The 26,417-nt window shown below is 49.9% G+C and overlaps 1 protein-coding gene across 3 annotated transcripts; it reads left to right on the forward strand.

Moving 5' to 3' along the window:
- Positions 1–8,755: 8,755 nt before the first annotated feature.
- On the forward strand, positions 8,756–20,932 carry CX3CL1 (C-X3-C motif chemokine ligand 1). Of its 3 annotated transcripts, none has more exons than XM_086349544.1 (3): positions 8,756–8,891; positions 15,266–15,390; positions 17,690–20,932. In XM_086349544.1, exons 2-3 carry the CDS (start codon positions 15,371–15,373, stop codon positions 18,903–18,905), a joined length of 1,236 nt encoding a protein of 411 aa, XP_086205670.1. In that variant the 5' UTR covers positions 8,756–8,891; positions 15,266–15,370; the 3' UTR covers positions 18,906–20,932. The 3 variants fall into 3 exon arrangements, with proteins under 3 accessions (XP_086205670.1, XP_086205669.1, XP_086205671.1); XM_086349543.1 differs by having other exon boundaries at positions 15,266–15,386; XM_086349545.1 differs by lacking the exon at positions 15,266–15,390.
- The last annotated feature ends 5,485 nt before the right edge of the window (positions 20,933–26,417 follow it).

A 26,417-nucleotide genomic window follows, 5' to 3' on the forward strand; every position in this document is an offset into this window, starting at 1 on the left:
GTCCCTCTGAGCCTCGGTTTCTGCCTCTGTGAATAGTGGGCAATGAAAGCCCATGGTACATGTATTTATGAGAATCTGATGGCATAAAAAGGTACAGAGGGCCAATAACAAAATGGGCAAAGACTTGGATGGACAGTTCTCCAAAGAAGATACTCAACTGGTTAATAAGCACATTCTTAGTGGGGGCAATATTTGCCGCTCCAAAATGTATCTCCTTGACATGAGGATTAATTCAGGCTGGTTATTTTTTTAACACTAAAAACATTTTTATTCTACTATTTGGGGACTAATAAAAATATTTTCAGTTTTGTGCATATTCATAAAAAGTAACCACTTTAAAATACTCCTTGTCTAATATGCAGGAGTAGAAGAAATGGAATAGCCCTCATAGTCAACAAAAGAGTCCGAAATGCAGTACTTGGGTGCAGTCTCAAAAACAACAGAATGATCTCTGTTCATTTCCAAGGTAAACCATTCAATATCACAGTGATCCAAGTCTATGCCCCAACCACTAATGCCAAAGAAGCTGAAATTGAATGGTTCTATAATGACCGACAAGACCTTCTAGAACTAACACCAAAAAAAAAAAAAAAAAGGATGTCCTTTTCATCATGGGGTATTGGAATGCAAAAGTAGGAAGTCAAGAGATACTTGGAGTAATTGGCAAGCTTGGCCTTGGAGAATAAAATGAAGAAGGGCAAAGGCTAACAGAGTTTTGTCAAGAGAACACACTGGTCATAGCAAATACCCTCTTCTAACAACACAAGAGACGACTCTAAACTTGGACATCACCAGAGGGTCAACACCAAAATCACATTGATTTTATTCTTTGTAGCTGAAGATGGAGAAGGTCTATAGCAGCAAAAACAAGACCAGGAACTGAGTGTGGCTCAGATCATGAATTCCTTATTGCCAAATTCACATTTAAATTGAAGAAAGTAAGAAAAGCCACTAAACCACTCAGGTATGACCTAAATCAAATCCCTTACAATTATACAGTGGAAGTGACAAATAGATTCCAGGGATTAGATCTGATAGATAGAGTACTTGAAGAACTATGGATGGAGGTTCACAAATTATACATGAGGCAGTGATCAAAACCATGCCCAAGAAAAATAAATGCAAAAAGGCAAAATGGTTGTCTGAGGAGGCCTTACAAATAGCTGAGAAAAGAAGAGAAGCAAAAGGCAAAGGAGAAAAGGACAGATATATCCATCTGAATGCAGAGTCTGTCACTGTTTTCACTGTTTGACTGTGTGGATCACAACAAACTATGAAAAATTCTTAAAGAGATGGGAATACCAGACCACCTGACCTGCCTCCTGAGAAATCTGTATGCAGGTCAAGAAGCAACAGTTAGAACCAGACATAGAACAATGGACTGGTTCCAAATTGGGAAAGGAGTATGCCAAGGCTATATATTGTCACCTTGCTTATTTAACTTATATGCAGAGTCCATCATGCAAAATGCTGGGCTGGATGAAGCACAAGCTGGAATCAAGACTGCCGGAAAAAATATCATTAAACTCAGGTATGCAGAGGACACCACCTTTATGGCAGAAAATGAAGAGAAGCTAAAGAGCCTCTTGATGAAAGTGAAAGAGGAGAGTGAAAAAGCTGGCTTAAAATTCAACATTCAAAAAGTGAAGATCATGGCATCTGGCCCCATCAATTCATGGCAAATACATGGGGTAACAATGGAAACAGTGACAAACTTTATTTTCTTGGGCTCCAAAATCACTGCAGATGGTGGCTGCAGCCATGAAATTAAAAGATACTTGCTCCTTGGAAGAAAAACTGTGACAAACCTAGACACCATATTAAAAAAGCAGAGACATTACTTTGCCAATAAAGGTCTGTCTAGTCAAAGCTATGGTTTTTCCAGTAGTCATGTACGGATGTGAGAGTTGGACCATAACAAAGGCTGAGCGCCAAAGAATTGATGCTTTTGAACTGTGGTGTTGGAGAAGACTCGTGAGAGTCCCTTGGACTGCAAGGAGATCAAATCATTCAATCCTAAAGGAAATTAGTCCTGAATATTCACTGGAAGGACTGATGCTGAAACTGGTCCAATACTTTGGCCACCTGATGTGAAGAACTGACTCATTAGAAAAGACCTGGATGCTGGTAAAGATTGGGGGCAGGAGGAGAAGGGGTTGGCAGAGGATGAGATGGTTGGATGGCATCACTGACTCGATGAACATGAGGATGAGCAAGCTCCAGGAGTTGGTGATGGACAAGGAAGCCTGGTGTGCTGTGGTCCATGGGGTAGCAAAGAGTTGAACATTCCTGAGTGACTGAACTGAACTAATATGCAAATCTACAAAAGTAAAGAACTGCCTCTATCTTTCGTATTAACATTCATTTAAATACTATACATCATTAATATATTTTGCCTATAGCAACTTTAATATATCCTCTGACCTTTAAGAGAAATTTTTTTTTCAAAGAATTCTAGAGCATTACATTTCATGGTCTCATAACATAACCTCATTGGAAAATATAATTCATTCTTTATACCCTATAGGCTGATTTATTTACTTTATTTTTGGCTGCTCTGGGTCTTCGTTGCTTTGCACTGGCTTTCTCTAGTTGTGGAAGCTGTGTCTACTTTCCAGCTGCGATGCGTGGGCTTCCCATCGAGGTGGCTTTTCTTGTGAAGCATGGGCTCTAGGTTGCCAGGGCTTCAGTAGTTGCAGCGCACAGCTTAGAACTCTCAGGCTGCAGCGGTTGCAAGACGCAGGCGTGGTAGTTGTGGGGCACTGGCTTAGTTGCTCCGCAGCACGTGGAATCTTCTCCGACCAGGGATCGAATCTGTGTCTCCTGCATTGGCAGGTGAATTCCCATCTACTGAGCCACCAGGGAAATCTTAGGCTGATTATTTTTAAGAAACAGAAGACCTGGGAAATTTTTTGGTTACTGCCCCCTTGACTGCCTGAAAGATTTTAGATAAAGAACCTGTGACAGGAATAGAACTATCACTAGAGCTATCTGCAAAGAATATGGAGCTAAGTATGGTCGGGGAAGTTGAGGAAGGTCTAGAGATCAACATCCAGTCTGTGTCTCATTGTTTCTGCATGATGCAGCAAGCGTTTATTTACCAAACATTTGCGCTTTTTCTTCCTCCCTGTGAATTGTCTTCCTCCTCTTTGAAGTCTCAAATTGCTACCCCGAACATTCTCTTGTCATCAGCTGAAGATGGTATTTAATATGAGGGCTTCAGTTCTCTTGGCAAGTTACTCAGTTTTCCATGGTCTCCCCTGTGAATACAATGTTATTAAACTCTTGTTTGATTTTCTCCTGTTAATCTGTTTCATGTCAATTTAATTCTTAGACTGGGCAGAAGAACCTAGATGTGTAGAGGAAATTTTTATTCCTCCTCAGTGACAGGAAAAGGTGCTTAACATCACTAACCATTTAGGGAAATGCAAATCAAAACCACAATGAGATACCACTTCAGATTCATTAACATGGATATTATGAAAAAGCAAGGTTGGTGAGGATGTAGGGAAATCGGAACCTTTGTGCACTGGTGATGGGAGTGTAAAGTGGTACAGTCGCTGAAGAAAACACTATGGCTGTTTCTCAAAAAAAAATTAAACATAGAACTACCATATGATCCAGAAATCCCACTTCTGGGCATCCACACACAAGAATTGAAAGCAGGGACAGGAACAGATATTCATACACCCATTACTCACTTCAGCATTTTCTGAAATAGCCAGAAGGTGGAAACAACCCAAGCACCCATCGATGGATGAATGCATAAGCAGAATGTTGTCTAAACCTATAGTGGAGTATGATTCAGCCTTAAAAGGAAGGAAATTTTGACACCTGCTACAATATGGATGAACTTTGAAAGCAAAAGAAGGCAGTCACAAGAAGACAAGTACTGTCTGATTCCTCAAGGAGTCAGACTCCTAGACACAGAAAGCAGATTGGTGGTTGCTAGGAGCAGTGGCAGGAGGAAATGGGAGTTATTGTTCACTGGGTCCAAACTTGCAGTTTTGCAAGATGAGAAAATTCTGGAGATAGATTGTGCTGATGGGTACACAGCAATGTGAATATACTTCATGCCACTGAACTGAACACTTAGAAATGGTTAAAATGTTAATTTTTTAAGTGATATATGTGGTTGTTCGCTAAGTCCAATCCAATTCTTTGCAACCCCATGGACTACAGCACGCCAGGCTTCCCTGTCCCTCATCATCTCCTGGAGTTTGCTCAGATTCATGTCCCAATGAATGTAATAGTCAGTAATGCCATCTAACCATCTCATCTCATTCCCTTCTCCTCCTGCCCTCAGTCTTTCCCAGAATCAGGGTCTTTTCCAATGAGTAGGCTCTTTGCATCAGGTGGCCAAAGTACTGGAGCTTCAGCATGAGTCCTTCCAATGACTATTCAGGGTTGATTTCCTTTAGAACGAACTGGTTTTATATCCTTGTAGTCTAAGGGACTCTCAAGAGTCTTCTCTAGAACCACAATTCGAAAGTATCAATTCTTCAGCGCTCAGCCTTCTTTATGGTTCAACTCTCACATTTGTATATGACTACATAGCTTTGACTAGATGGAACTTTGTTGGCAAAGTGATGTTTATTTTACCACAATAAAAAGAGGGGGTGGCCAGGCATGTGCACAGATAGAGGGAAATGTCTGGAGCATGTGTGTTGCCCTCTTTAGAGGTCAGAAAAGGTGAGCTGGGTGGGGCTGGCTAGGGCAGGGAGTGCGGCCCCCAGGGGGACCTGGAGAGACAGCTCACTGGCCACCACGTTCCTCCTACCATCCTGGGGTCCCACAGGCGTGCCCTGGGCTCCCCACCCCATTCCCCACTTGTTTCTGTCCTGCTTCCGATGCTGGGAGAATCCCCGATGTTCCACAACAGTGATGCAGCCTCCCTGTTCTTTGGGGCATCCATAGAGGGTCCCAGCCACCAGTGGGTCTGCAGAATATAGGTGAGAATACCTCTCTCCCTACCATCCCCCTGACCCTGCAAAAACCCTCTTTCCTGCTACCCAGTGCTGCTCTGGCGATTCTTCAGCTCAGAAGATTCCCAGCTTCCTTTTTTCCCTGAATAGCATCCTCTTTTCTCACTCCAGCTTCAAAGTGTTTAACAGCAGACTTCCTGCCCATTCCTTCCTCAGAGACAACACACAGTGAGAAAAACAGTGAGCGAGACAGTGGTCTTGACTCTTCAGGAATTCAATCATGAAAGATGTAAAAGAAGTCTAATGTAGGGTTAATAGAAACAACCGTAAGCAATGCATGAACCTAAATGGGACCATGGCTCAATAGTCGATAGATAGATATGAAGGAAGAAAGAGAGAAAGAGGGAAGACAGGAGAAGAAACTTAAAATACATTTCAGGACAATTGGAGAAATTTGAATATTAACTAAATGTCATAAGAGATATAAGAATTGTTAGTTTTGCTAAGTGCAATAATAGTATCCTGTTCATGTAAGACAATGTCCTTATACAGTGGAGTACATGCTGAAGAATCCAGAGGCAAAGTATCAGGCAACCACTTTGAGATGGCTTGGCAAAAAGAAGAAAGATGAATCAAATATGGAAAAACGCAGGAAAGCTTTTTCTTTCATCCCTTTTTTATTGTTTACAAATTTTTCAAAACAATAATGTAAAAGACAAGCAAAATTCTGCCCACTTTCTGGCTGAAATGTCTCTCATTCCTACCTTCGTTGATTCCCAGACAAGAACAAAGGCTTCTCTCTCTCCCCAAGACCCGCAGCCTTCGAATCTCTGATAGGACTCGCATCTTCTTTCTACTACTGAACTGGGGCTCCTTAGGGCAAAAACTTTGACTTATTTTCCTACCTCCCCTCCTGCCCCACCTGCCCCTCCCTGTCCACCACAGTGCCAGGCACACATCAGGGTTGAATAACAAGCACCAGTGGTTCCTGTGTGTCAGGCACCGTGAAAGTCCTTAGATTTGTGAACTCCCCAGGGAGTGAGTGATTCGGTGAGGGGGCTATTAGCATCCCATTTTACAGATGGGGAAGCTGAGGCTCAGAGCAGTTAAGTCACTTGCCCAAGGTGATACCCCTCATACGTGGTTGAGTCATGTTTGTCTCAGGTCCCACCAACCTAAAATCCTGGCTACTGTGTCTGAATTGAATCTAAACTCAGTTCTTAACACCCGGATGAGACAGGTGGGGTGACCATTCCAAATTTGTGGGAGCAAAAGCTGGGCCAGAAGAGGACAGGGGACATTCCCAAGGGCTGGACAAAGAAAAGCAGTGCTGTCTCTGTGTTTTGATACCTGTTCCATGCCAGACTCTGAGCCGGTACCTAAAGGGCACAAACTCAATTCCCACAGCAGTCCTCGCAGTGGGGGTGGAGGGAAAAGTGTAATCTGGAGTCAGGACCTCAGACTCCAGAGTTAGCTGGCTGGGGCACATCCAGGCTTCCCGCTTCTGGGATGGTGATACTCAGAAAATACCTTAACTTTGGCATGCCTCAATTTCCCCATCCATAAAATGGACCACGATAATGGCATCTTGCTTACACCTGGGTTTGGTGCCATAATTTGCTGAATTAGTCATAGAAAGCACTTAAAACACTGCCCATCTCAGAGTAAGTGTGAAATCAGAGAGGCAGGGTAGCTGTCCGAGACAGCATGGAGATAGTGCCAGAACCAGGATCATCTGACCCCAAAGTCCTTGCTTTCTAAATCCTTATTTGGAGCATAGTATGGGGCCAAGAGAACAAGGGTCTCTACCCCCAAATATTTGGTCCAACCTGGTTCTTGTCCTTTATGAAATGTGGGGTTTCCCAGGAGTTGCCTCTCCCCTCACCCCTCTCCCCTTCCCCTCTTCCTTTCTTTCCCCCTCCTCCTCTTTCTGGGTTTTCCCAGTGGCTCAGTGGTAAAGAATCCACCTGCCAATGCAGGAGACATGGGTTCAGTCCCTGGGTCGGGAAGATCCCCTGGAGGAGGAAATGGCAACCCACTCCAGTATTCTTGCCTGGCAAATCCCATGGGCAGAGGAGCCTGGCGGGCTAGTCCATAGGGTCACAAAGAGTCAGAGAGGACTTAGCAACTAAACAATGTCCTCCTCCCCTTCCCTGGCCCCTCCCTGTTCCTCCTCCCCTTCCTCCCCGCCACCCCCCGCCCCCCCACTTCTCATCATGGGCAGAACAGAAAGAGCCTGGGACATCAGTTTGTATCACTTCTTGTCCCTCTTTGGGCCTCAATTTCCCCAGCTATACACTGAGGGATGTGAAGGTTACAACTTCGTGTCTGCGTGGGCTGGACAGATTCTCTGAGCTTGAGTAGACATTGACCAGTGCCAGGGATGCCCCTCCCTGTCAAGGAGGGTCCAGCCTTCTAGCTCCATACCCCAGACAGCTTTAGGGTAAAAGAGAGGTGCCCCGGGACCTATGACCCCTCTGCCCAGCCCCACCTAGACCAACTGGCTCCATAGCCTGCAGCCGTAGCTCACAGGCAGACTGGCTTTGCTCTGGCTGGCAGCCCAGAGTCGCCTCGATGAGAGTGGGTTCACGATTAACTCCTGCCCCAGACTGACTGGGCTCCTGCTAGAGTCTCCTGGAGTCTTGGGGATTATCGCCACTGCCTGTGGGGAAGGCAGCCTCGAAAGCTGCTGTGCAGCGCCCATTCACACCAGCAAGCTCTGAGACCAGTTTGGTGGGAGCTAATGGCTAGTCGTGCCTTTACCTCTTGTCACGGCCTCTGACAGAGAGAAAGCCTGGGAAGTTGGAGCTGGGAAGCCCCCTCCTCAGTGATCGACCCAACTCCCTCCTTGAACAGATGGGAGAACGGAGGCCTCACGAAGGGCAGGGATCTTTCAGGGCATGCTGCTGAGTTCAGGACTGCCCGAGGGGCCCCAAGTTACCAGGGGTGACAGCCATGTGTTTCCCCTGGGCTCACAGCAGGCGAGTGGGTGATGGGGGGGAGGAGATGAGGAAAGCGCAAAAGAGGAAAGGAGAGGTAGTGGGGATGGAGGTGGGGAGGCCGGGCTCTTTGCCGTGTCCTGAACAGCTGCCCCCTGGGCCTGCCTGCTCTTCTCTGTGGCGGGGGAGGTGGGTTCTCCTCTCTGATGCTCTCTGTGACTTGGCCCCCTCTCAGGGCTTCAGTTTCCCCATCTGCCCTGTGAAGTGGGGCTGGCGCTTTCTTTCCGCAAGCTTTTGCTGTATTGAGCCCCTACTGTTTGCCAGGTTCCATGCTGGCCTCGGGGAACACCTTGATGAACAAGGTCCCCCAGGTGCTGGGGCGTTGAGAGGTTAAGGGTTAGAGGTCCTTCCTGGCATCGGAGAGCTCCCTCCCAGACCAGGGGAGAGTTTATCAGACCCCAGACGGCGGGACCCCAGAGTCCTCCTGGCTTGCCTGCCTGCCGCCGGCACTCTCCAGTCCTCTGTCCTTTTGTTTTCAGCCCACTTAGGAGCTAGGGCCCCAGCTCAGACCCTAGGACATGTGCCAGCTCCCAGTAGGAAGGCAGCCTCAGCAGATGGGAGGAGAGGAAGCCCTTTGAACCCTAACAGGCCGGGTCCAGCCTCCCAGGCAGGTCCCCATATGCGGAGCCAGCCCAGTCCCCCCGCCACGAGCCGCTCACCCAGAGCCAGGGAGCTGCTCGCTCGGTTCCTTGGCAACATCCTGAGGAATCCAGTTGCTGCACACGCTCCCTTCCTCTCCCCTCCCACCGCCTGCCTGCTGCCTGCGGGGGCTGGAGGCGGAGGCGGAGGCAGAGGAGCCCCATTATAAATCGCAGCAGAGCACAGGCGGCCAGGGGACCAGCGCTGAGCTTCGACAAGGGCCCCTGCCGCCTGCCTGGACCCCCACCCGCCCCGGCCATGGGTCTTCCGCCTCTCTCGCGGTCGCTCTGCTTGGCTGTCCTCTGCCATTTGGTTGCGCTGCTAGCCGGTAAGTGGGGTGGACTCAGCCATGAGCCGGGTAAGGGGAACCCTTAGCCCTACTTCTGCCCCTCAAGCCTGACAACAGGACCCCCAGAGCCTTCCCGGGTAAGGCTGAGATCCCTGGCCGCCCCTTCTTGACATATATGCCGGGTGGGGGAGGTAGGAGCTGGGTGCGGGGGTAGGCGGGGGATGCGGCTCGACACCTCTCTGGTTGTGTGGTCTGCCCATGGGCTGGAAAAATTTACTCTAACCAGAGACTGTCCCTGCCTGGCCCAGTGAGCAAGGTGGTGACCACTTGGCAGTGCAGGGAGGTGGTGTGGGCAGCAGACGATCCAGGTGTGGGGTGCCGGGAGAGTGGGGGTGGTGGGAAGCCTGAGGAGCCTCTCGGTGGGCACTCGGATGGAGCCCTGGGAGACCGTGGGCTCATCTCCCTTTCCGGGGTTAATATGTAACCCTCGGTCCTGATTCCCATAGTCTCGGCTTGGCCCCAGCCCAGGCCACAGTTGGGACTTTCTCCTGCCCAATTTCGAGGCCTCTCCAGGAGAAGGGACCCAGGACCAGTGGAGGTCAAGGTCATTGCAGCTCATGAATTGGGCTCATCACTGTGCCTCTGGTCTAGCCCCCAATCCCTCTGCCCATGTCTGTCCCCACCCCAACTCCCCCCTCAGGGTACTGTCTTTCTCCTCCAAAGCACAGTTTAGAAAATGTTTTCACCTCCAGTCACTTGCTTTCTGGAGCCTGGGACCTGGGAGGGTATGATGTATCGATCCCACCCAACATGAGTAAGATGGAGGCCCAAAGAGGTTGAGAAACTGACCTGAAGATGCACAGCCAGCAAGTACGACAGGAGAGGGTAAGAGTGGGTGCAGGAGGGAGCGTGGATGCACGCGCCCGCTTCTGTGGATCTCACTGCCTTCAAGAGCTATTTGAGCCAGCCCTATCCTCTGGTAATACCCAGGCCATCTGGCAGATTGAGGCTCAGAGAGGGCGGGAGGCTGCCTTAGGGCACACAGCCAGTCTGGGAAAATGAGCACCAGTCTCTGGTTTCCAGGACACCTCTATGGAGCGCACTGTCCCCCAAGTCCCTCTGTTTGGGGAAAAGCCACTGGTGGGGCAGAGAGCAGGTGAGTGGAGATGGTGCTGGCCAAGCGCTGCTGACCTTCCTGCTTCCTGGGCTTGAACTTCTGAGCCCTGAGGTGTATGGGGACAGTGAGGACTGGAAGATGAGGAGTCAGGTGGAGGAGGTTGCTTGGCCATAGCTGTGACCCTGAGTACAGTATTGCCTTCTTTGGTCCCAGCTGCTGCACCTTTGAATATAGCTATTGCCTATATGTGCGTGGTGAGGCTGAGGACACTTAGCAAGTGGGAGAAAGAGGAGGATCGCTTCTACTAAGCTGGGTTGGGGGGTGGGTTTCTTCTCTGCTAGGATGGAGGAGGGATCCTGGGTGGGGGCACTCTGGAAGCTCTATCCGGCAGCCTGAGGCTTCAAAACCGTCAGGGGCCCACCCTAATCTTGGCCACTGGTTTTTCTGGGAGATATTCCCATTATTCTGACCTTTCTGAGGCTCCGTCTCTCCCGTTTTACAACTGGGCATTTGGCTAGGTTCATCTTGAAAATTCTTAGCCATGCTGACATGTGTGGCTCAGAGAGACCCCCTGGGAGCCCCTACAGGACTTAGGGACTGGACCACAAGCCGGAGAGGCAGAGAGAGAGGGGGAGCTGGGGACTTTGTGGCTACCGCCCTGGCTGGTGCAGGGTGGCTGCGTCAGTTCCCAAATGTGGGTTTGCGGGGCTGTGTCAGGCAGGAGGCGCCTCTGCTTTATATAACAAACCTGCAGATACAAGTCAGAACAGAGAATTTTCCTCCCTGAGCACTGACGCATTCACTCCCACTCAAGCTCTGACAAGAAAGAGGGAAAAAAAAAAAACTGAATTAAGCTGCTGTCGTCTGCCCCCACTGATTAGCAGTAGGGGTGGGTGGGAAAGGCAGAGGAGGATAAATTGAGAGTGTCAGATCCAGGCCTGGGTCGAATCTAAATTAAAAATTCCTCTATTTCCTGTTGGTTGGGATTTTACATGTACAAAGTGGCTTCCTTGTGCATTTTGTTGATTCATTTGGTAGATAAGCCCCTACTATGTGCCAGGTACAATTCTAGGTGCTGAGGCCACATCAGTGAATAAAATTGCCAGTGATCCCAGCTCTTGGGGTTGCTGAATATCAACTGGAAAAGACAGGTAATACTCAAAATGAATTAGTAAAGGATTTGGTCTGTTAGAAGGAAAAAAAAAATGCTGTGATTAAAAAAAAAAACAGGGATCGAAGGGTGGTGTGGAAGATGTTGAGATTTTATGTAGGGAGTCAGGGGAGAAGGGGGCATTGAGTGGGGCAGGGGAAAGAATCATGTGGGTATCTCCAGGGCAGTGGTCCTCACTGCTGGAGTTGGCCCCCAAGGAGACATTTGGCAATTTCTGGCCACATTTTTGGTTGTTACGTTTTGGTTGGGAGGTACTCAGGCACCTAGTGCATCGAGGCCACGGGTGATGCCAAGCATCCTACAGGACATGGAACAGCCTCCCCAGCGAAGAATCACGGGGTCCAAAATGTCAGTGGTGTTTGCTGTTGAGAAAACTCTGCTCTAAGGGTCCAGATATTTTAAAAGCTTTATTCTCATAACCATCCCATGAAGCAGTTATTATCACGTCCATTTTATAGGGATGGGAGGCTCTGAGAACCTGAGTGACTCGTCTGAGACACACAGCTGAGCAATGGCTCAAGCTCTCCCAGAGACCCAGAACATTCCCATCTTTTCCTGCCTATAACCCTCCGAACAGTCCTTGAGCTCCAGCCTAATGTACACTTCCTCCAAGAAACCTCCATGATCACTTGCAGTTGCAGGTGGTCTCTCCCTCATGTAAACCGCAGCTTCTCTGAGGTCTGTTCTGGAACATGGTGTTTTTTCTTGGCGTTTAAGGCAGCCTAGAATAGTGGATATTGGAGAAGGAAATGGCAACCCACTCCAGTGTTCTTGCCTGGAGAATCCCAGGGATGGGGGAGCCTGGTGGGCTGCCGTCTATGGGGTTGCACAGAGTCGGACACGACTGATGCGACTTAGCAGCAGCAGCAGAATAGTGGATTGTCTTAAGGCCTGGGAGGAAAACCTGACCTGCCACATCTGCCAGCTGTGTGGCCTTGGGCAAGTCATTAAAGCTCTCTGATTCTCAGCTTCCACATCTTTAAAATGAGGATAAAAGTAATCTTTTTGCAGGAATTAATGACAACAGATGTGTGTGGGCTGAGCCTAGTGTCCAATACACCACAGGTGGTCTACTAAGAAAAGTTCTGATACTCTGTGGTTCTCTCTTAGCCGTCCACCAGGTTGAGAGACTTCTGAGGCTGAGATGGGCCTTCTTCATCCCTCTGCTCCTCACAAGGCCTGGTCAGAGGCAAGTCAGCATTTGTTGGTTGACCAAGTGAACACGGTGATCTGATAGCATTTATTGGGATTGAGGTACTCTCTCCGAGCTCAGCATCAGCACCTCTGGGAGAAGGAGTTCAGAGTTAAGGACAAGAGGGCCTGGGTCTTTGTAGATACTCAAAAGTAACTCAAACAGATGTTGGCCAAATCAGGGAGTGGATGGATGGATGAAGGATATGTGAGTGGGCTGGAGAGAGATGGAGGGATGGGTAGATGAAGGGGGTGGAGGGTGCCTAGGTGGACAGGTGGTAGGTAGGTGAGTGGGGCACGGGTAGATTGATGGACTGGAGTGAGTAGGGCTGGGTGGGAGGTAGCCAGGTGGGTGGCAGGGAATGGGTAGCAGATTGACAAGAGGGGGCAGATAAATGGATGGATGGATAGACAGGTAGGCAGGTGGCTGGAGGGGTAAGTAGACTGAGACATTATTTCATTCAATGAATATTTATATCCACCTTAAGCTTGATGATGAGAAACACTGTGACACCAAGACATTCAAGGTCCCTGTCCTCCTGCATTCACACGAGAGTTAATAGACGACTGGCTGGTTGAGACATTATCCCCAGTTACAGAAAAGAAAACTTCAGTTCCTAGAAGGAAAGCCCGCTTGGTTAGTTACACCACCTTCCCAGGCAAAAGCGAGAAGAGAACCTGGCCAAGGCCATCAGGCACCATGGCAGACGGTGGGGACTGTGAGACAGGCTGCCTTTGTGGCTCATTAAGCCCTAGAAGTGGGCATAGTGGATGCAGAGTCAGAAGAGGGCACTGAGCTTCCCTAGTTTGTCCCTCCTGCCCACTGGGCAGCCTCCCCCTGGCTCCAGGTCATCAGGGGCACCATTTTTCTGGGGATTCCCCCCGGAAGTCACCTGCCACTCCAGTCCAGAGGACTGACTCTTGACTCTGCTCAGCAGGACCGGGGGAGGCTGCTGCTGAGTCATTTTGAGGTCCTGCTGTGGGGAAAGTAGGGTGACAAGGCAAGGAAACTTTCATATCCTGGTTCCTCAGAGAGAAAGGGCAGCTGGTGACTCAGGGACCAGCCGCGGGGAGTCCCCCTGCCCACCTCGGGGGGCTACTAGTGATGCCCCCTGATGGCCTGGCCCTGACCTTGCAAGCCCTGATTCCCCCTACTCCCCACAAGGCAGGGTGGGCTGAGGCAGGGGGTGTGATGAGAGAAGAGGCGGCAGATTTTAGAAGGTGTGCGTGCACGCCTGTATTTGGGAAGGCGGAGCATATCTGGTTTCTGTGTCCTCGTGCATTAAGTATTTGTGCAAGAGCAATGTGTGTTCTGGTGGAACCCCGGGGATCACTGGGGACCTCCCAAGCTCTGCAGAAATAAAATAAGTTTGTTCTTTCGGCTCCACTGCCCTGGAAGTCCTAACCTCTAGATTTTTCAAAACCCTCTGAAGTCTTGCTTTGGCTGCAAATGACCTTGACTCTGATCGGAAACTCAAGCTCTTCATTTTTTGGCCTGCCCCTCTTGAACTTATACCAAGCAGAGTAGATTTTGCTGGAGATTTTAGGGGAAGGTAGAGATGCAGTGCAAACCACATTGAATGTTTATATAAAATATCTGGGTTCTCAGCTGTCTGTTGAGTCACCGTCATTCTGTCCTGGGCTTTCTGTCTGGCTCCACGTGGGACCCAGCCATCTTAAGGCCCCGCCTATCTCATTCTGCCCCCACCCCATGCATAACCCCATTTCTATCCCTCCTCCCTACTCCTGCTGCCCCAGCTTGTCTTGGGAATCCAAATGGCCCATTTGGTTCCTCTCAGGAGCTGCTTCCCAATTCATCCTGGCTCTTTTTATAGACTATTTATTTCTGTATTCACTTTTTGGCTGTGCTGGGTCTTCTTTGCTGCACTCTGCTTTCTCTAGTTGAGGCGATCAGGGGCTACTCTCTCGTTATGGTGCTCAGGCTTCTCATTTCGGTGGCTTCTCTTGTCACTGAGCACAGGCCAGAGGGCACTCAGACTCTGTAGTTGTGGCTCCCCAGCTATAGAGCATAGGCTCAATAGTTTTACTGCACGGGCTTAGTTGCTCCACAGTATCTGGGATCTTTCCAGATCAGGGATTGAACCCGTGACTCCTGCTTTGGCAGGTGGATTCTTTACCACTGAGCCACCAGGGAAACCCTCATTCTGACTCTTAACGGCAGAACAAAGGATTGTCTACTCAGCACGCTGCTTAGAAGGTGGTTATCGTTTTATATTTAAATTTTTTGTTACCTGCTACTTCGGCCTGGTGGCATGTATGCCTTTATGTGGTTTTTTGTTGTTGTTGTTGGGCATATATATGTGTCATTACGGTAGTTGCCGGTGACCGTGATGTATACAGGGAATACACATGGGATGTGAATGGACAGAGATCTAGGGGTGTCTCAGAGGCTGCGGAAATGGATCAGGCTGAGATGGAGGGATGGGATCCCGATGCGACGGGGTGAGAGTTGAGCAGGTGACTTACTAGAGTAAGAGCACGGTGCAGGGAATGGCAGGGTTACGGGTCCAGATGGGCCGGGAGCCAGGCCTGGCAGGAGAGCCTGTTCTGTCACTTGCTGGCTGTGTAACCTCAGGTAGATCCTTGTCAGTTTCACACTCCTCTCCCCTGGTGAACCCACTCCAGCAACTGAATTTTAAAATTAAATAAGATGTGCCAGACAATAAGAGCTTTATAAGAATTCATTTTCCTCCATCCTTACAACAAACCTGTGAAGTAGATTCTACTGCTGTCCCTATTTTACAGGTAGGGAAACTGAGGCCTAGAGAAGTTTGGCCGGGGACAGAGGGCTGAGGTCAAGGGTGTGGGGCATTGGTTCTGGCTAGGAGGGTGCGTCTGGGACAAGCTGGCATGGGGCTGGGAAGCCAGATGTCCACAGACAGTCCCGCTGACTGGGGGCCTCTGTGGGGTTAGGGCAGCAACACGGTGTGAACAAGTGTAACCTCTCCTGCAACAAAATGACCCAGAAGATTCCCGAGTCTCGTCTAGTCGGCTACCAACGAAATCGGGAGTCCTGCAATGATGGAGCTGTCATGTAGGTACTGCCCTCTCAGCCTCTGTATTCCTTTCAGCCCCTGGTCTCTGCTAATCCATGTCCACATCCTGTCACCCCAAACTGGGCTCCTGGCCAAGGGCTTTCGGCAAGTGTTCCTCTTGCTCCTGACCTGCTGGCCTCCTCGCTGACCTTAATATCCGTGCCCTGAGCAAACATGAGCCGTGACATTCCTGAATAGCCTGGAGAAGCCATCCGGGGTGGTAATTCCTACTGGGCCAAAGGGTGTTTTATGCAGCACTGGAACCTGCTGGGTTTCATGGGAGAGGAAAAGCATGCTGTTCTGAAAGTGCAGGCTCTAGATGCCAGCAGATCTGGTGTGAATGCTGCCTTTACCGCTTACAGTCTGGGTGGTCCCTGTGATCTTATCTACCCTCTGGGCTCTGGTTTCCTTATCTGTTAAAATGGGTAGTTTTGAGGAGAATGAAAGCTCTTGGCAGTGTGCCTGGAAGCTGCTAACAATAAGAGAGGCCAAGGTTATAATCACCATTGAACAGATAAGGAAACAGAATCCCTCCCAGACTTCAGACTTCCAGGAGGGGTCAAGCCAAGCCGGCTTCACCTGTGGGTGTTAGGACTCCTGGCCATCTTGGCTGCTTGCTCATTTGGGGTCCCTCTTGGGTACTGCCCAGTCGCCCAGCCCTCAGGCCTTTCCCCAGGACTGACCTTTGGGTCCTAAAGCAGTCTCAGCCAGACCCTGACTCCTGGCAACAGGAAACAGCCTGTTCGAAGCCTGTTTCCCAAGCTAAAGCAGGCTTTCTTTAGCCCAGCTAAAGAAAATTGTACTTCCTCCCACTGATTACTAAGAGGGCAAGTGCACTACAGCCTGACCTCTCTGCTCATCTGTCAAACCTCACTTCCCCCACGCCACCCTATATGTTTGCTTCTCTTTTGTAGGCGAAGGGGAAGTGGGATGCTCCAGAGAGGGGATGACAGCACTGGGACAGCACTGTGCCTGTGGGTCCTTCAGGGTCATGCTCGCTTTCTGGACCTCTCTGGCTTCCTAGCATATTGGAGACAGGCACATTTTTATTACCCCTCTAAGCCTCAGTTTTCTAATCTGTAAAATGGGGATGTATATAGTAGCCATCTTGCAGAAAGGGTATGAAGTTTAACCAGACAAAATTTCCAGCACAGGCCAAGGTGTGGAGCAGGGGTCCCAGCCAGTTCTGAGCTGTAGTCTTGGTACTAAGCCACATGCAGGCTTCAAAAGAAGCTCAAGATTTGGATGGAACTCAGGGTCCTGAAGGAAGGAATGACCACCCACTCCAGTATTCTTTGAACTTCCCTGATGGCTCAGATGGTAAAGAATCTGCCTGCAATCCAGGAGACCTGGGTTTGATCCCTGGGTTGGGAAGATCCCCTAGAGAAAGGAATGGAACCCACCCCAGTATTCTTCCCTGGAGAATTCCATGGACGGAGGAGCCTGGTGGGCTACAGTGCATGGGGTCGCAAAGAGTCAGACATGACTGAGCATCTAACACTTTCACTCACATTTCACTTTCAGGGCCCCATCAGGGCCACCATATAGAGAGTTGTAGCACCCTAGGGGCCCTTGTAGCCTGAGGATACACTCTAGGAGAGGAGAGAGGTCCAGAGGGCAGCCTTCAACTGAAGGAGAGGAGGAAGAGGAGGTTATGACATTGAGTCTTTTCCACCACCAAGCTTGCCAGTCACACACCTCGTGGCAGAGAACACCTGGGATATCTCCCAATCATAAAACTCACAGCGAAGAGCCCCCATCTTCACGTTCATGACGTTATGACTTACATTTTTATTGTCTTTCTGGTCAGGAAGATCCCCTGGAGTAGGAAATGGCAACCCACTCCAGTATGCTTGCCTGGGAAATTCCATGGACAGAGGAGCCTGGTGCATATCAGTCCATGGGGCTGCACAGAGCTGGACACGGCTGAGCGACTGAGTTTTCATGCACACACTCTGAACCAGGTGCTTCACATCCTTTTCATTTTTTACAATAACACAGAAGCAGGTGACCAACTTGTCCTGGTTTGCCGGAATTGTCACAAAAAGACCCCTTCAGTCCCAGTTTTTCTGGGATGGTTGGTCACCCTGCAGAAGACAGGACTCTCTTTCCAGTTCTCAGGTGAGAACACAGAAGTTCTGTGAGCTGAGCTGCCTTGGGTAAGAAGCTCACAGCTCACAGCTAGTAAGTGGTGGGGACTTGATTTCCAGCCAGGTCAGCTCACCTGCAGAGATTTTGTGTGATGCTCCTACTCCACGTGGCATCTAAGCATCACTGGCTCTCTTGTCTTCCTTCCTTGCAGCCTGAAGACTGTGAAGGGTAAATCATTCTGTGCTGACCCAAAGGAGGAATGGGTCCAGAAAGCCATGAAGCACCTAGACCACAAGGCTTCTGTGTCTCAAAAGAGTGGCACATTTGAGAGGCAAATCGGTGAGGGCGAGCCCAGGACCACCCTGGGCGCCAGGGAGATGTACCGGTCTGCTGCCTCAGAGGTGAACTTCACAGGCGAAAGCAGTAGTCTGGGGGCAGAGAGTGCCTTGGGGACTTCGCCAGGAGTGGCTGGTTCCATGGGGACCAGGTCCTCCTCCACTTCAAAAGCTCCAGATGGAGGGACTCAGAAAATTGAGCTTTTCAACGAGGCTGCCTTCACCACCGCCACGTCTTGGCAGAGTTCTGCTGCCGACCAACCTGAGGCAGGCCTCTGGACTGAGGGGAAAGCCTCTGAGGCCACCTCCACCCTGGTCCCCTCCACCCAGACCCTCCCCACCCCAGTCCCCTCCACCCAGGCCCCCTCCACCCAGACCCTCCCCACCCCAGTCCCCTCCACCCAGACCCTCCCCACCCCAGTCCCCTCCACCCAGGCCCCCTCCACCCAGGCCTCCTCCACCCAGACCCTCCCCACCAAGACCCTCTCCACCCAGACCCTCCCCACCTGGGTCCCCTCCACCCAGGCCCTCCCCTCCCTGGTCCCCTCCACCCCGGACCCCTCCACCCCGGCCCCGACTCTTTCCTACGCTGTCTTAGAGGACAGCAGTGGGCCTGGAAGCCTAACTGTGGGAATCAAGGTACAGGACTCTTCAAAGAACTCTCTAGGGTCCAAAGAAATGAGTCCCTCTTCAGCTCACACGGATGCCTTCCTGGGGTCGGCCACCGTGTCCAGCATCTTCGAGGTCACTGTAGCCTCTGAAGGGACCCCCAGCATGGATGCACTGGCCTCGGGCAGCTGGGGCCCTGAGACTGAGGAGCTCCCCAAGGCCAAGGAACCCATTCTCACCACCGCAGGCCCCCGGAGTCTGGGCATCCTTATGACCTCTGTCCCCGACTCCCAGGTGGCCACGCGAAGGCAGGCCGTAGGGCTGTTGGCCTTCCTCGGTCTCCTCTTCTGCCTGGGGGTGGCCATGTTTGCCTATCAGAGACTGCAGAGCTGCCCTCACAAGATGGTGGGGGATGTGGTGGAAGGGATCTGCTATGTCCCCCGGAGCTGTGGCAGTAACTCGTACGTCCTGGTGCCAGTGTGAGCTCCCCTCCTGCCTGCGTCTGTCCAGTCATTCAACTCAGCGGCCCGGGGTCCCCCATCCTCACACTCACCCTCACCCAAGGGTCTGGCCCAAGCTGGGATGATTGGAGCAAGGAGGCAAGGTCATCTGGGTGGGTCTTCTCCCAGCTCCTGGGGGCCACCCTTGACCATTTGTGACCTACTGTGGACAGAACAGGTGGCCTCCCCAGCTCACTCCAATGTCCCAGGACAAAAAATGTCCCTCTGCTGTTGGCTGGTTAGAGGGTCCCTTAGACACCATGCCAGCCCCCATGAACAATTATTTACTGAACGCCCAGCCCCTTTGACCCACTCCCCCTGTGTTACCATGGACATTCCATCTTACAAATGAGCCTCAGGTCAGGCCTCTCCTGCCCACTCCCTCAGACCTCATCGCGTCTCTTGGTCCCGCTGCGGTCGCCAGCCACCCCGGCCACCTGCGGTGCTAGTTTTCCATGTCCCCTGTACAGACCCCATGCCCCAGGAGGGGACCTGTCTTTTCTTGCATGAGGTTAGTGTGGTGTTTCCCGGGACTGCTCCCATTGAAGGTTCTGCCCTTGGGCAGGCATTTTGGGAATGAGAGATGAAGTAATCTGCTGGCTTGGATTCCACTCTCACCACCCCTCACCCCCCCCACCCCCCACCCCCGACCTCCGCATCTGTGAAGGAACATTGACTATGAATGTAAAGGCTGGGAGTTTAGTCCCAGGCCCTCACCAGTCCATCAAGACATTCATCACTCTGGTGTCTCATCTGTGAAAGGGAAGAGGGATGGTAGATATGTGGCAATAACCTCTATCCCTGTCAGGCATCACTAGTTGATCCAGAGACCCCTTTCTGCAGACCCTGGGTGCAGCTCTCAACCTTCACAGTAGAGATGCTCTCAAGCATCGATGAGACAGGCATATCCATGGATGCTGTGACCAGGAGGTCCAGCCCCCACCCCCACCCCCGCCCCCCGGCGACTTGTGACAGCCTACCAGGTCACAAGTGACAGGCTGTGGGAGGAGCAGAGGCCTGCAGGCTCCAAGAAAGGAGCCAGGGAGCAGCTGCAGGCAGTAGCCACACCCCTTCCTCCTCCACTCCTTCATGAGGGACCCAGGTCCAGCGTTTTCTCTTTCTTTCCCGCAGCCTGGGTTCCTCTTCCACCTCTCACTCCTTGGAAACACTGTCCTCTGTATTCTGAGCTCTTCCTGCCTCCCCTTCACCCCCACCACAGGCAGGGCCAGGCATTTCCATGATGTTTTCCATGATATCAGAATCCACCATGGAAACCTGAGGTTCCCATGTTTATTTCTGAAAGGGACTCTGTCCTGTGGGGAGAGATGGGCAGGGGAGGGGAAGTTGTGGACATGACGTCAGAGGTTCCCTTTTAGGCACTGAAGACTCAGGCAGGCCTGGGTGGGGCTGAAGGCTTTCTGGACTGGCCAGCACCCCACCATCAGAGCCAGACCTGCAAGTCCCACCCCCTCAGGGTCTCTGGTGGCAGCTCCCCACCTCCCTCTGGCTGTCTCTGAAGGTGTTCTTTGCGCCCCACCAGAGGAGCCTCCCATGGGCCAGGCTCTTCCATGTACAGGTGGCATGCTCCTTTGCAGACAGATGCTGAGAGAGTGCACACGCGGCTCTGGTCCACAGAGAGAGGGAAGCCAGCTTTCCCTGTCTGCCTGGCCCTCCTCCATGCCCGTGAGGGTCTGGCTTGGGTTGGGGGCACTCTGACCACTCAGAGAGGAGGACAGCAGATCTGAATGCACTTTTGGGGTTCTTCTTGATGGGGAACCTTCAAGGGATGGGGCCCAAGTGATGGGGCTCCCACCTGTGATAATGCGGCTGGGGACAACAGTTCCCCCTTCCACAGACTTTGTGAGGTCCTCTTGAGAAGGACAGGAACAAAGACAATTTGGGGAGGGCTTTGAAAGGAGTTGGTTGATGCTTTTGCTTTTCCAACCCTATCGCCAACATCTGTGTCATTTTGTATTTTATTAATAAAACTTAAAAGTCTTGAGTGTGCAATATAGTTGTTTTTCCTGGGTCAGACTCAGCAACCGAGGCCTCTGGGAAGATGGAACAAAGGAGGAGCCAAGACTGTCTGGGGAAGTGGGACTTCTCCGGCACACCAGTGGATATGACTCTGTGCTTCCACTGCAGACGATACTGGTTCGATCCCTGGCCCTGGGGTCCCACGTGCTGCAGGGCGGTGTGGCCAAAATAAACAAAAGACTCTCTGTGGAAGCATTGGAGACCCCTGGGGCAGAGGGGCAGCAGGAGAAGGGGCCCTGGGAACAGGGGTGAGGACGGCTGAGCCTCTAGCCTAGTTCTGCTCTGCCCAGGTATGTGACACTGGGCATGCATAAAATCAGGTGAGACTTCACTCTACACCTGAAACTAACACAACATTGTTAATAACTATACTTCACTATAAGAAATCTAAATTTTTTTTAAAGATTTTAAAAAACCAGGTGAGAGATTTCCAGCAGCTTCCATCCCTGGCAGGAATTATATTCCCTTATGAAGTCCCCCACCCTGCCCCCTCCCACTGCGCAGGCCTCTAAACAACCATCTTGAGGGCCTTGGTATCACCATTAGGGATCTAGTGACCCACGGGAGCAAACTGGGCCACATTTTCCTCTTTACAGCCTCAACTCACTGCTGGTCCAGATAAAGATCAAAGAAGGATTACTTCTCAAGGGACTTGGGTACTCAGAGGTGTGACTCAAGTATGAACTGCCAGTGCCCAAGGTGGCATCATGAGCTGCTCTCTACAGTTGCGTAGACTGGAAACTGCAACGTGCCAAAGGCCAAGTCCAGCTTATTATACAGTATTGCATCAGTCTTGAATATTCATGGGAAGGACTGATGCTGAAGTTGAAGCTCCAATACTTTGGCCACCTGATGTAAAGAACTGACTCATTAGAAAAGACCCTGATGCTGGCAGGAGGAGAAAGAGAACAAGATGGTTGGGTGGCATCACCGACTCAGTGGACATGAGTTTGGGCAAACTCCAGGGGACAGTGAAGGACAAGGAAGCCTGGCGTGCTGCAGTCCATGGGGTCTCAAAGATTTGGACATGACTGAGCGAATGAACAAATAATTGCATGGATTCTTAGACACACACTTCTTTTTTCACGTTGTAATACCTTTGGAATCAAGATGTGTCTTACAGTCAATGACTTGTCACAGTTTAATTGACAGGTCTTTTGTTCTCTACTAGTAGTTTATTAAATGTCAGAATGTTTTGCATTAGAGGCATTTTAGGTTTGATGTCTACATGGAATTTTTGTTTTTAATTAGAGGCAACACTTAAGAAACAGGAAATTACACACACCAGCCTACTTTTCTAGGTTCTCTTAAGTAATTTGGAAGGTCTCAGCCCCACTGTGTGCTGTCACCCCCAAGATGATGGTGGGTAGGGCCTGAGCCGTGGCTGCCCCTTGAGATGGAGCAGGCCAGGGTGACAATCCTGAATTCTCTACCACCCCTTCCACTTCTTGGCGTTCCGGATTCCAATGGCCATGTCAATTGCCATTTATCATCACCCTTCTCTTGTTTTTCTCATAGAGAGGATATTTTTCTCTTAGCCCAAGTCTTCATCAAAAGCGGGACCAGGAAAGACAGCATATGATGGGCCCTTAATTTTTCTTACATGCAGCTTCCCTCTCTTCACCACCTCCTGAGCCCCATAGACATTTGGGTTTGAAGTTTCTGCAAGAATCTGAGATTGCTGCCTCGCCACTCAGCTTGTGGGATCTTACTTCCCAGACCCAGGATGGGACCCATGCCCCCTGCAGTGGGAGCCCAGAGTCCTAACTACTGGACCACCAGGGAAGTCCCTGCAAATTCTAGTACTGCCCTTAGCAGCACACAATAGCTTTCCTGTTCCACTCCAAGTCCAGTCCCTCCTGCTTTTGCCCGTTCCCAGCCCCAGGAAGGAGCTGGAGGCAAAGTCATAACCCCTCAACACCTGAACACCGCCCTTTCAGCAACGTGCAACACCAGCAGTGGCTTTGAAATGAAAATATTTGTCCCTGATTTTTCATCACATTCTCAGATAAGGTTAAGCTCTTCATGTTCCAGAAGAGAATGGAGAGCAAAAGAAATTTGCATTCTCCTTCAGTCCAGACCAACTCCCTAGGGGTTTGGGGTTTGATTTTTCTCTTTCGGTTGTGGAGCTCAACTTCAGCTGAAGTGATTCCCCACAATTAGTGCAGAGTTTGATGGAGACTTGAAAGTGGAAGTGAAAGTCACTCAGTCGTGTCTGACTCTTTGCGACCCCATGGACTATACAGTCCATGGAATTCTCGAGGCCAAAATACTGGAGTTGGTAGCTGTTTGCTTCTCCAGGGGATCTTCCTAACCCAAGGATTGAACCCAGGTCTCCCGCATTGCAGGTGGATTCTTAACCATCTGAGTCACCTGAGGCCTCTGAAAACTTTGATAGAGTGATCAGGGCTCTGAGATATAATATACTATTACTAATAATATAATATTATTTATATTATTATCACTGTTGTTGTTGAGTCGATAAGTAGCGTCCAACTCTTTGCGACCCCATGGACTACAGCATGCCAGTCTTCTCTGTCCTCCACTATCTCCTGGAGTTTGCTCAAATTCATGTCCACTGAGTCTGTGATGCTATCTAACCATCTCATCCCCTGTCATCCCCTTCTCCTCCTGCTCTCAATCTTTCCCAGCATCAGGGTCTTTTCCAATGAGTTGGTTCTTCCCATCAGGTGGCCAAAGTACTAGAGCTTCAGCATCAGCCCTTCCAAGGAATATTATTATGTTATAATATTTTTATAATATCATATTATAATAATAGTAATATTATTGTTGTTATTAAAATAGCCATTGTTTATTTAATGTTTACCACATGCCAGGCAATACACTAAATTCTTTATGTACCAGGGCTTCCACTTGCAGATGATGAGAGTAAGGTTTTCAAAGTCCACAGGACTTGCCTAAGGTCAAACAGACTGTAAGCAGCAGAACTGGAACCTGAAGTCTTTCTCCAGGACTTGAATCTTAACCACCGTTTCTAAAATTGTGAGCCACAGATTGTCAAAAGTAGAGACTCCCGAGCTCCACTTCAGTCCTGCTGAATTCAGGGATGGGAGAGCTGAGAGTCTGCACTTTAAAGCCGTTGCCTCTTTCCTCCCGCCTTCCTCTCCTCTCTTTCCCTCCCCGCCTTCCAAACTAGGGGATTTGGCACCTAGCCAGAGTTTTAGAGCCCTCCGCACCAGGCCAGCCTGCCTCCACCCCACCTAGGTGTGCAGGGTCCTTTGGGCGACAGCTACCGGCAGCCCTCTCACCCTCTGCCCTTTGCTGTTATTCCCCTTTGCCTCTCCTGTGTCCTCTGTACATTCCCCAAAAGGGTGAGGCCAGGCAGAAAAACACAAATGAATGGTTGGGAAATTCCAGTGTGAAGCTGAATAGTAAGCGCCTGGGAGCCATGAAGTGTGTGTGTACACATGCCCTGCTGCTCCTGTGTACTGGGATTAAAGAAGAGATCTAGGGCCAGAATGCCTTTCCCCAAATGACCGCAAACTTCAGCTGCCAGACACACGCAGGATCTCATCAACCTTACCAAATTGGCTGGAAGAGCTGGTACCTCTGAACCTAGGAGGATTCCAGAGCAGGGCACCTGTGGGAAGAGATGCCTCTCTCTTACCTTCAAGGGATCTTTTGTCCCCAGGGGAAAGAACTAGAATTATTTCTAATGAGCATCTTGCTATTTAGCAATACAGAAGTGGAATGTAACATGGTGATCTTTGGCTGTGTGACTTTAGGAAAGTTGCTTAATCTTTCCAGGCTTTTGGTTCTACTTTAGTAAAGTAGAATTCACGATCAAAGAGTTTGAAACGTCCTTTTTCTACTCAGTTTTGTTATTGATTACCCAAATAAGACTGTGGAATTATAAGAGAGAGATATATATCAGTCTTCTTGGTTTTCAGTAAAGGAAGATAAAGACATGATATAGTGTCAGCAAGCAGATAAAAATAATTTATGACTTGCATAATTTTTTCCCTAAGCTAATGGATGCTGTTCAAGTTGATGGAACTTTTTTCCTTCTAAATTGCTTTTGAACTTGGCAAGGTCAAAACACTGGCATCCTAATTGGAACCAGACTAGCAAGATGTCTGAATCTGAGACTTGGACAGAAAGGAAAGTTAGTTTCAACATCAATTTCTCCGAGCATTTCTGGCTTGCTTCCCCTAAGCACTCAAGAGGGCCACTCTTCTTGTTCCCTTGGGGTTGGTGAGGTGCCAAACAATCAATTATGAGCTGGCAGTGGGAGTAAAGTTTGTCAAACCAGATTCAAACATTTAATTATTGGTGAGAAACCCTTGAGAACTTTTAGTTCCTGGAGCCAGAACTTGGCAATATTCCAGATGATGACTGACTGGTCCATTACCCTGGTTCCCAGAGTGAGGGTGACTCAGAACCTCCAGCCACAGAAAGAGCCCCAGCAGCTCCATGTGGAAGAAACAGAACTTTGCAGTTTTAAACCAATGAGAGTTTGATGCTATTTGTCATTGCAGCATAACCTAGCCTATCCTGATTGATGCGGCAGTCAGGAAGAAGAAATATATCACTTGGACTTAGCAGGAATGACTTGTCAGTTACCTGCATGATACTATTGAAAACTTGAACCATTTCCTTAACTGGGGTAAACAGGCTTTCCAAGACCAAACTTGCCCCTCTATCCTTGCTCTGCTTGCAGACAAGATGAAGGCCACCCTTAGCCTGTCAGCTATTAATGGATTTAATCTGGAATTCTTACTGAGTGGACATGGAAAGAAGAAGCGTTTTGTAGCTCCTCTGAAATACACTGATGCTGAGGAGTTCTAACGACTCAGATATGCTGGTGATCCCTTGCAGCAGACAAGGAAGTAAATGTGGAGAAGAATATTAAAATGATTGAGCACCAGCTGTTTGCCAGATGATCTAGACTAACCAGTCTCTAACATAGCTCCAAAACCCAGAAGTCCAACCAGGGTAACCTTGGCCTCTTGGCACAGAAATCTGGCACAGTTCTAGGGACTGACAAGTTCGTTTCGGTGTTTTTGTTTTCCTGGAGCATTTCAACCGTCCTGCTGGCTCCAGTTCATTTCCCTTGATGTTGATTCCCCCATCCTCATTATAACCCTCACGTGACCTGGCTAATTTCTGTAAGATCCATGAGAGCAGGCATTTGTGTGTGTTGGTCTGTGCTCCAGTGACCACCACCCACCACAGGTCCTGGAAGGAGAGAAAGAGGGGCGGAGCCAGGGCCCACAGCCATCTGTGTCCACTGGCACTCTCTGACCTGATGCCTGTGCCACGCCCCTTCTGATTTATGGAGGCCCACCCATCCATGGGTGGGGGGCGGGAGGTACATTTCAAGGCCTTTCCTGGTGAAAATATTTAATTGTCTCCAAGTGATGTCAGAGACTTAAAGTGGCCTTCTATGAAGATGTGATCACCCCAAAAGCCCTCTGAACCTCCTCCACCACATCCT

This window comes from Bos grunniens, chromosome 18 (assembly GCF_055505025.1).
Source record: "Bos grunniens cultivar Pamir isolate PY7600 chromosome 18, Bosgru_T2T1.0, whole genome shotgun sequence".
Lineage (NCBI taxonomy): Eukaryota > Metazoa > Chordata > Mammalia > Artiodactyla > Bovidae > Bos > Bos grunniens.

What these genes read in the sequence shown, in the direction of transcription:
- CX3CL1 (XM_086349543.1), top strand. Translation starts at nt 8,822, where the DNA reads ATGGGTCTTCCGCCTCTCTCGCGGTCGCTCTGCTTGGCTGTCCTCTGC. An exon ending in TTTGGTTGCGCTGCTAGCCG is followed by an intron (nt 8,892 to 15,265) that starts GTAAGTGGGGTG and finishes CTGTGGGGTTAG; the next exon opens with GGCAGCAACACGGTGTGAAC. An exon ending in TGCAATGATGGAGCTGTCAT is followed by an intron (nt 15,387 to 17,689) that starts GTAGGTACTGCC and finishes CCTTCCTTGCAG; the next exon opens with CCTGAAGACTGTGAAGGGTA.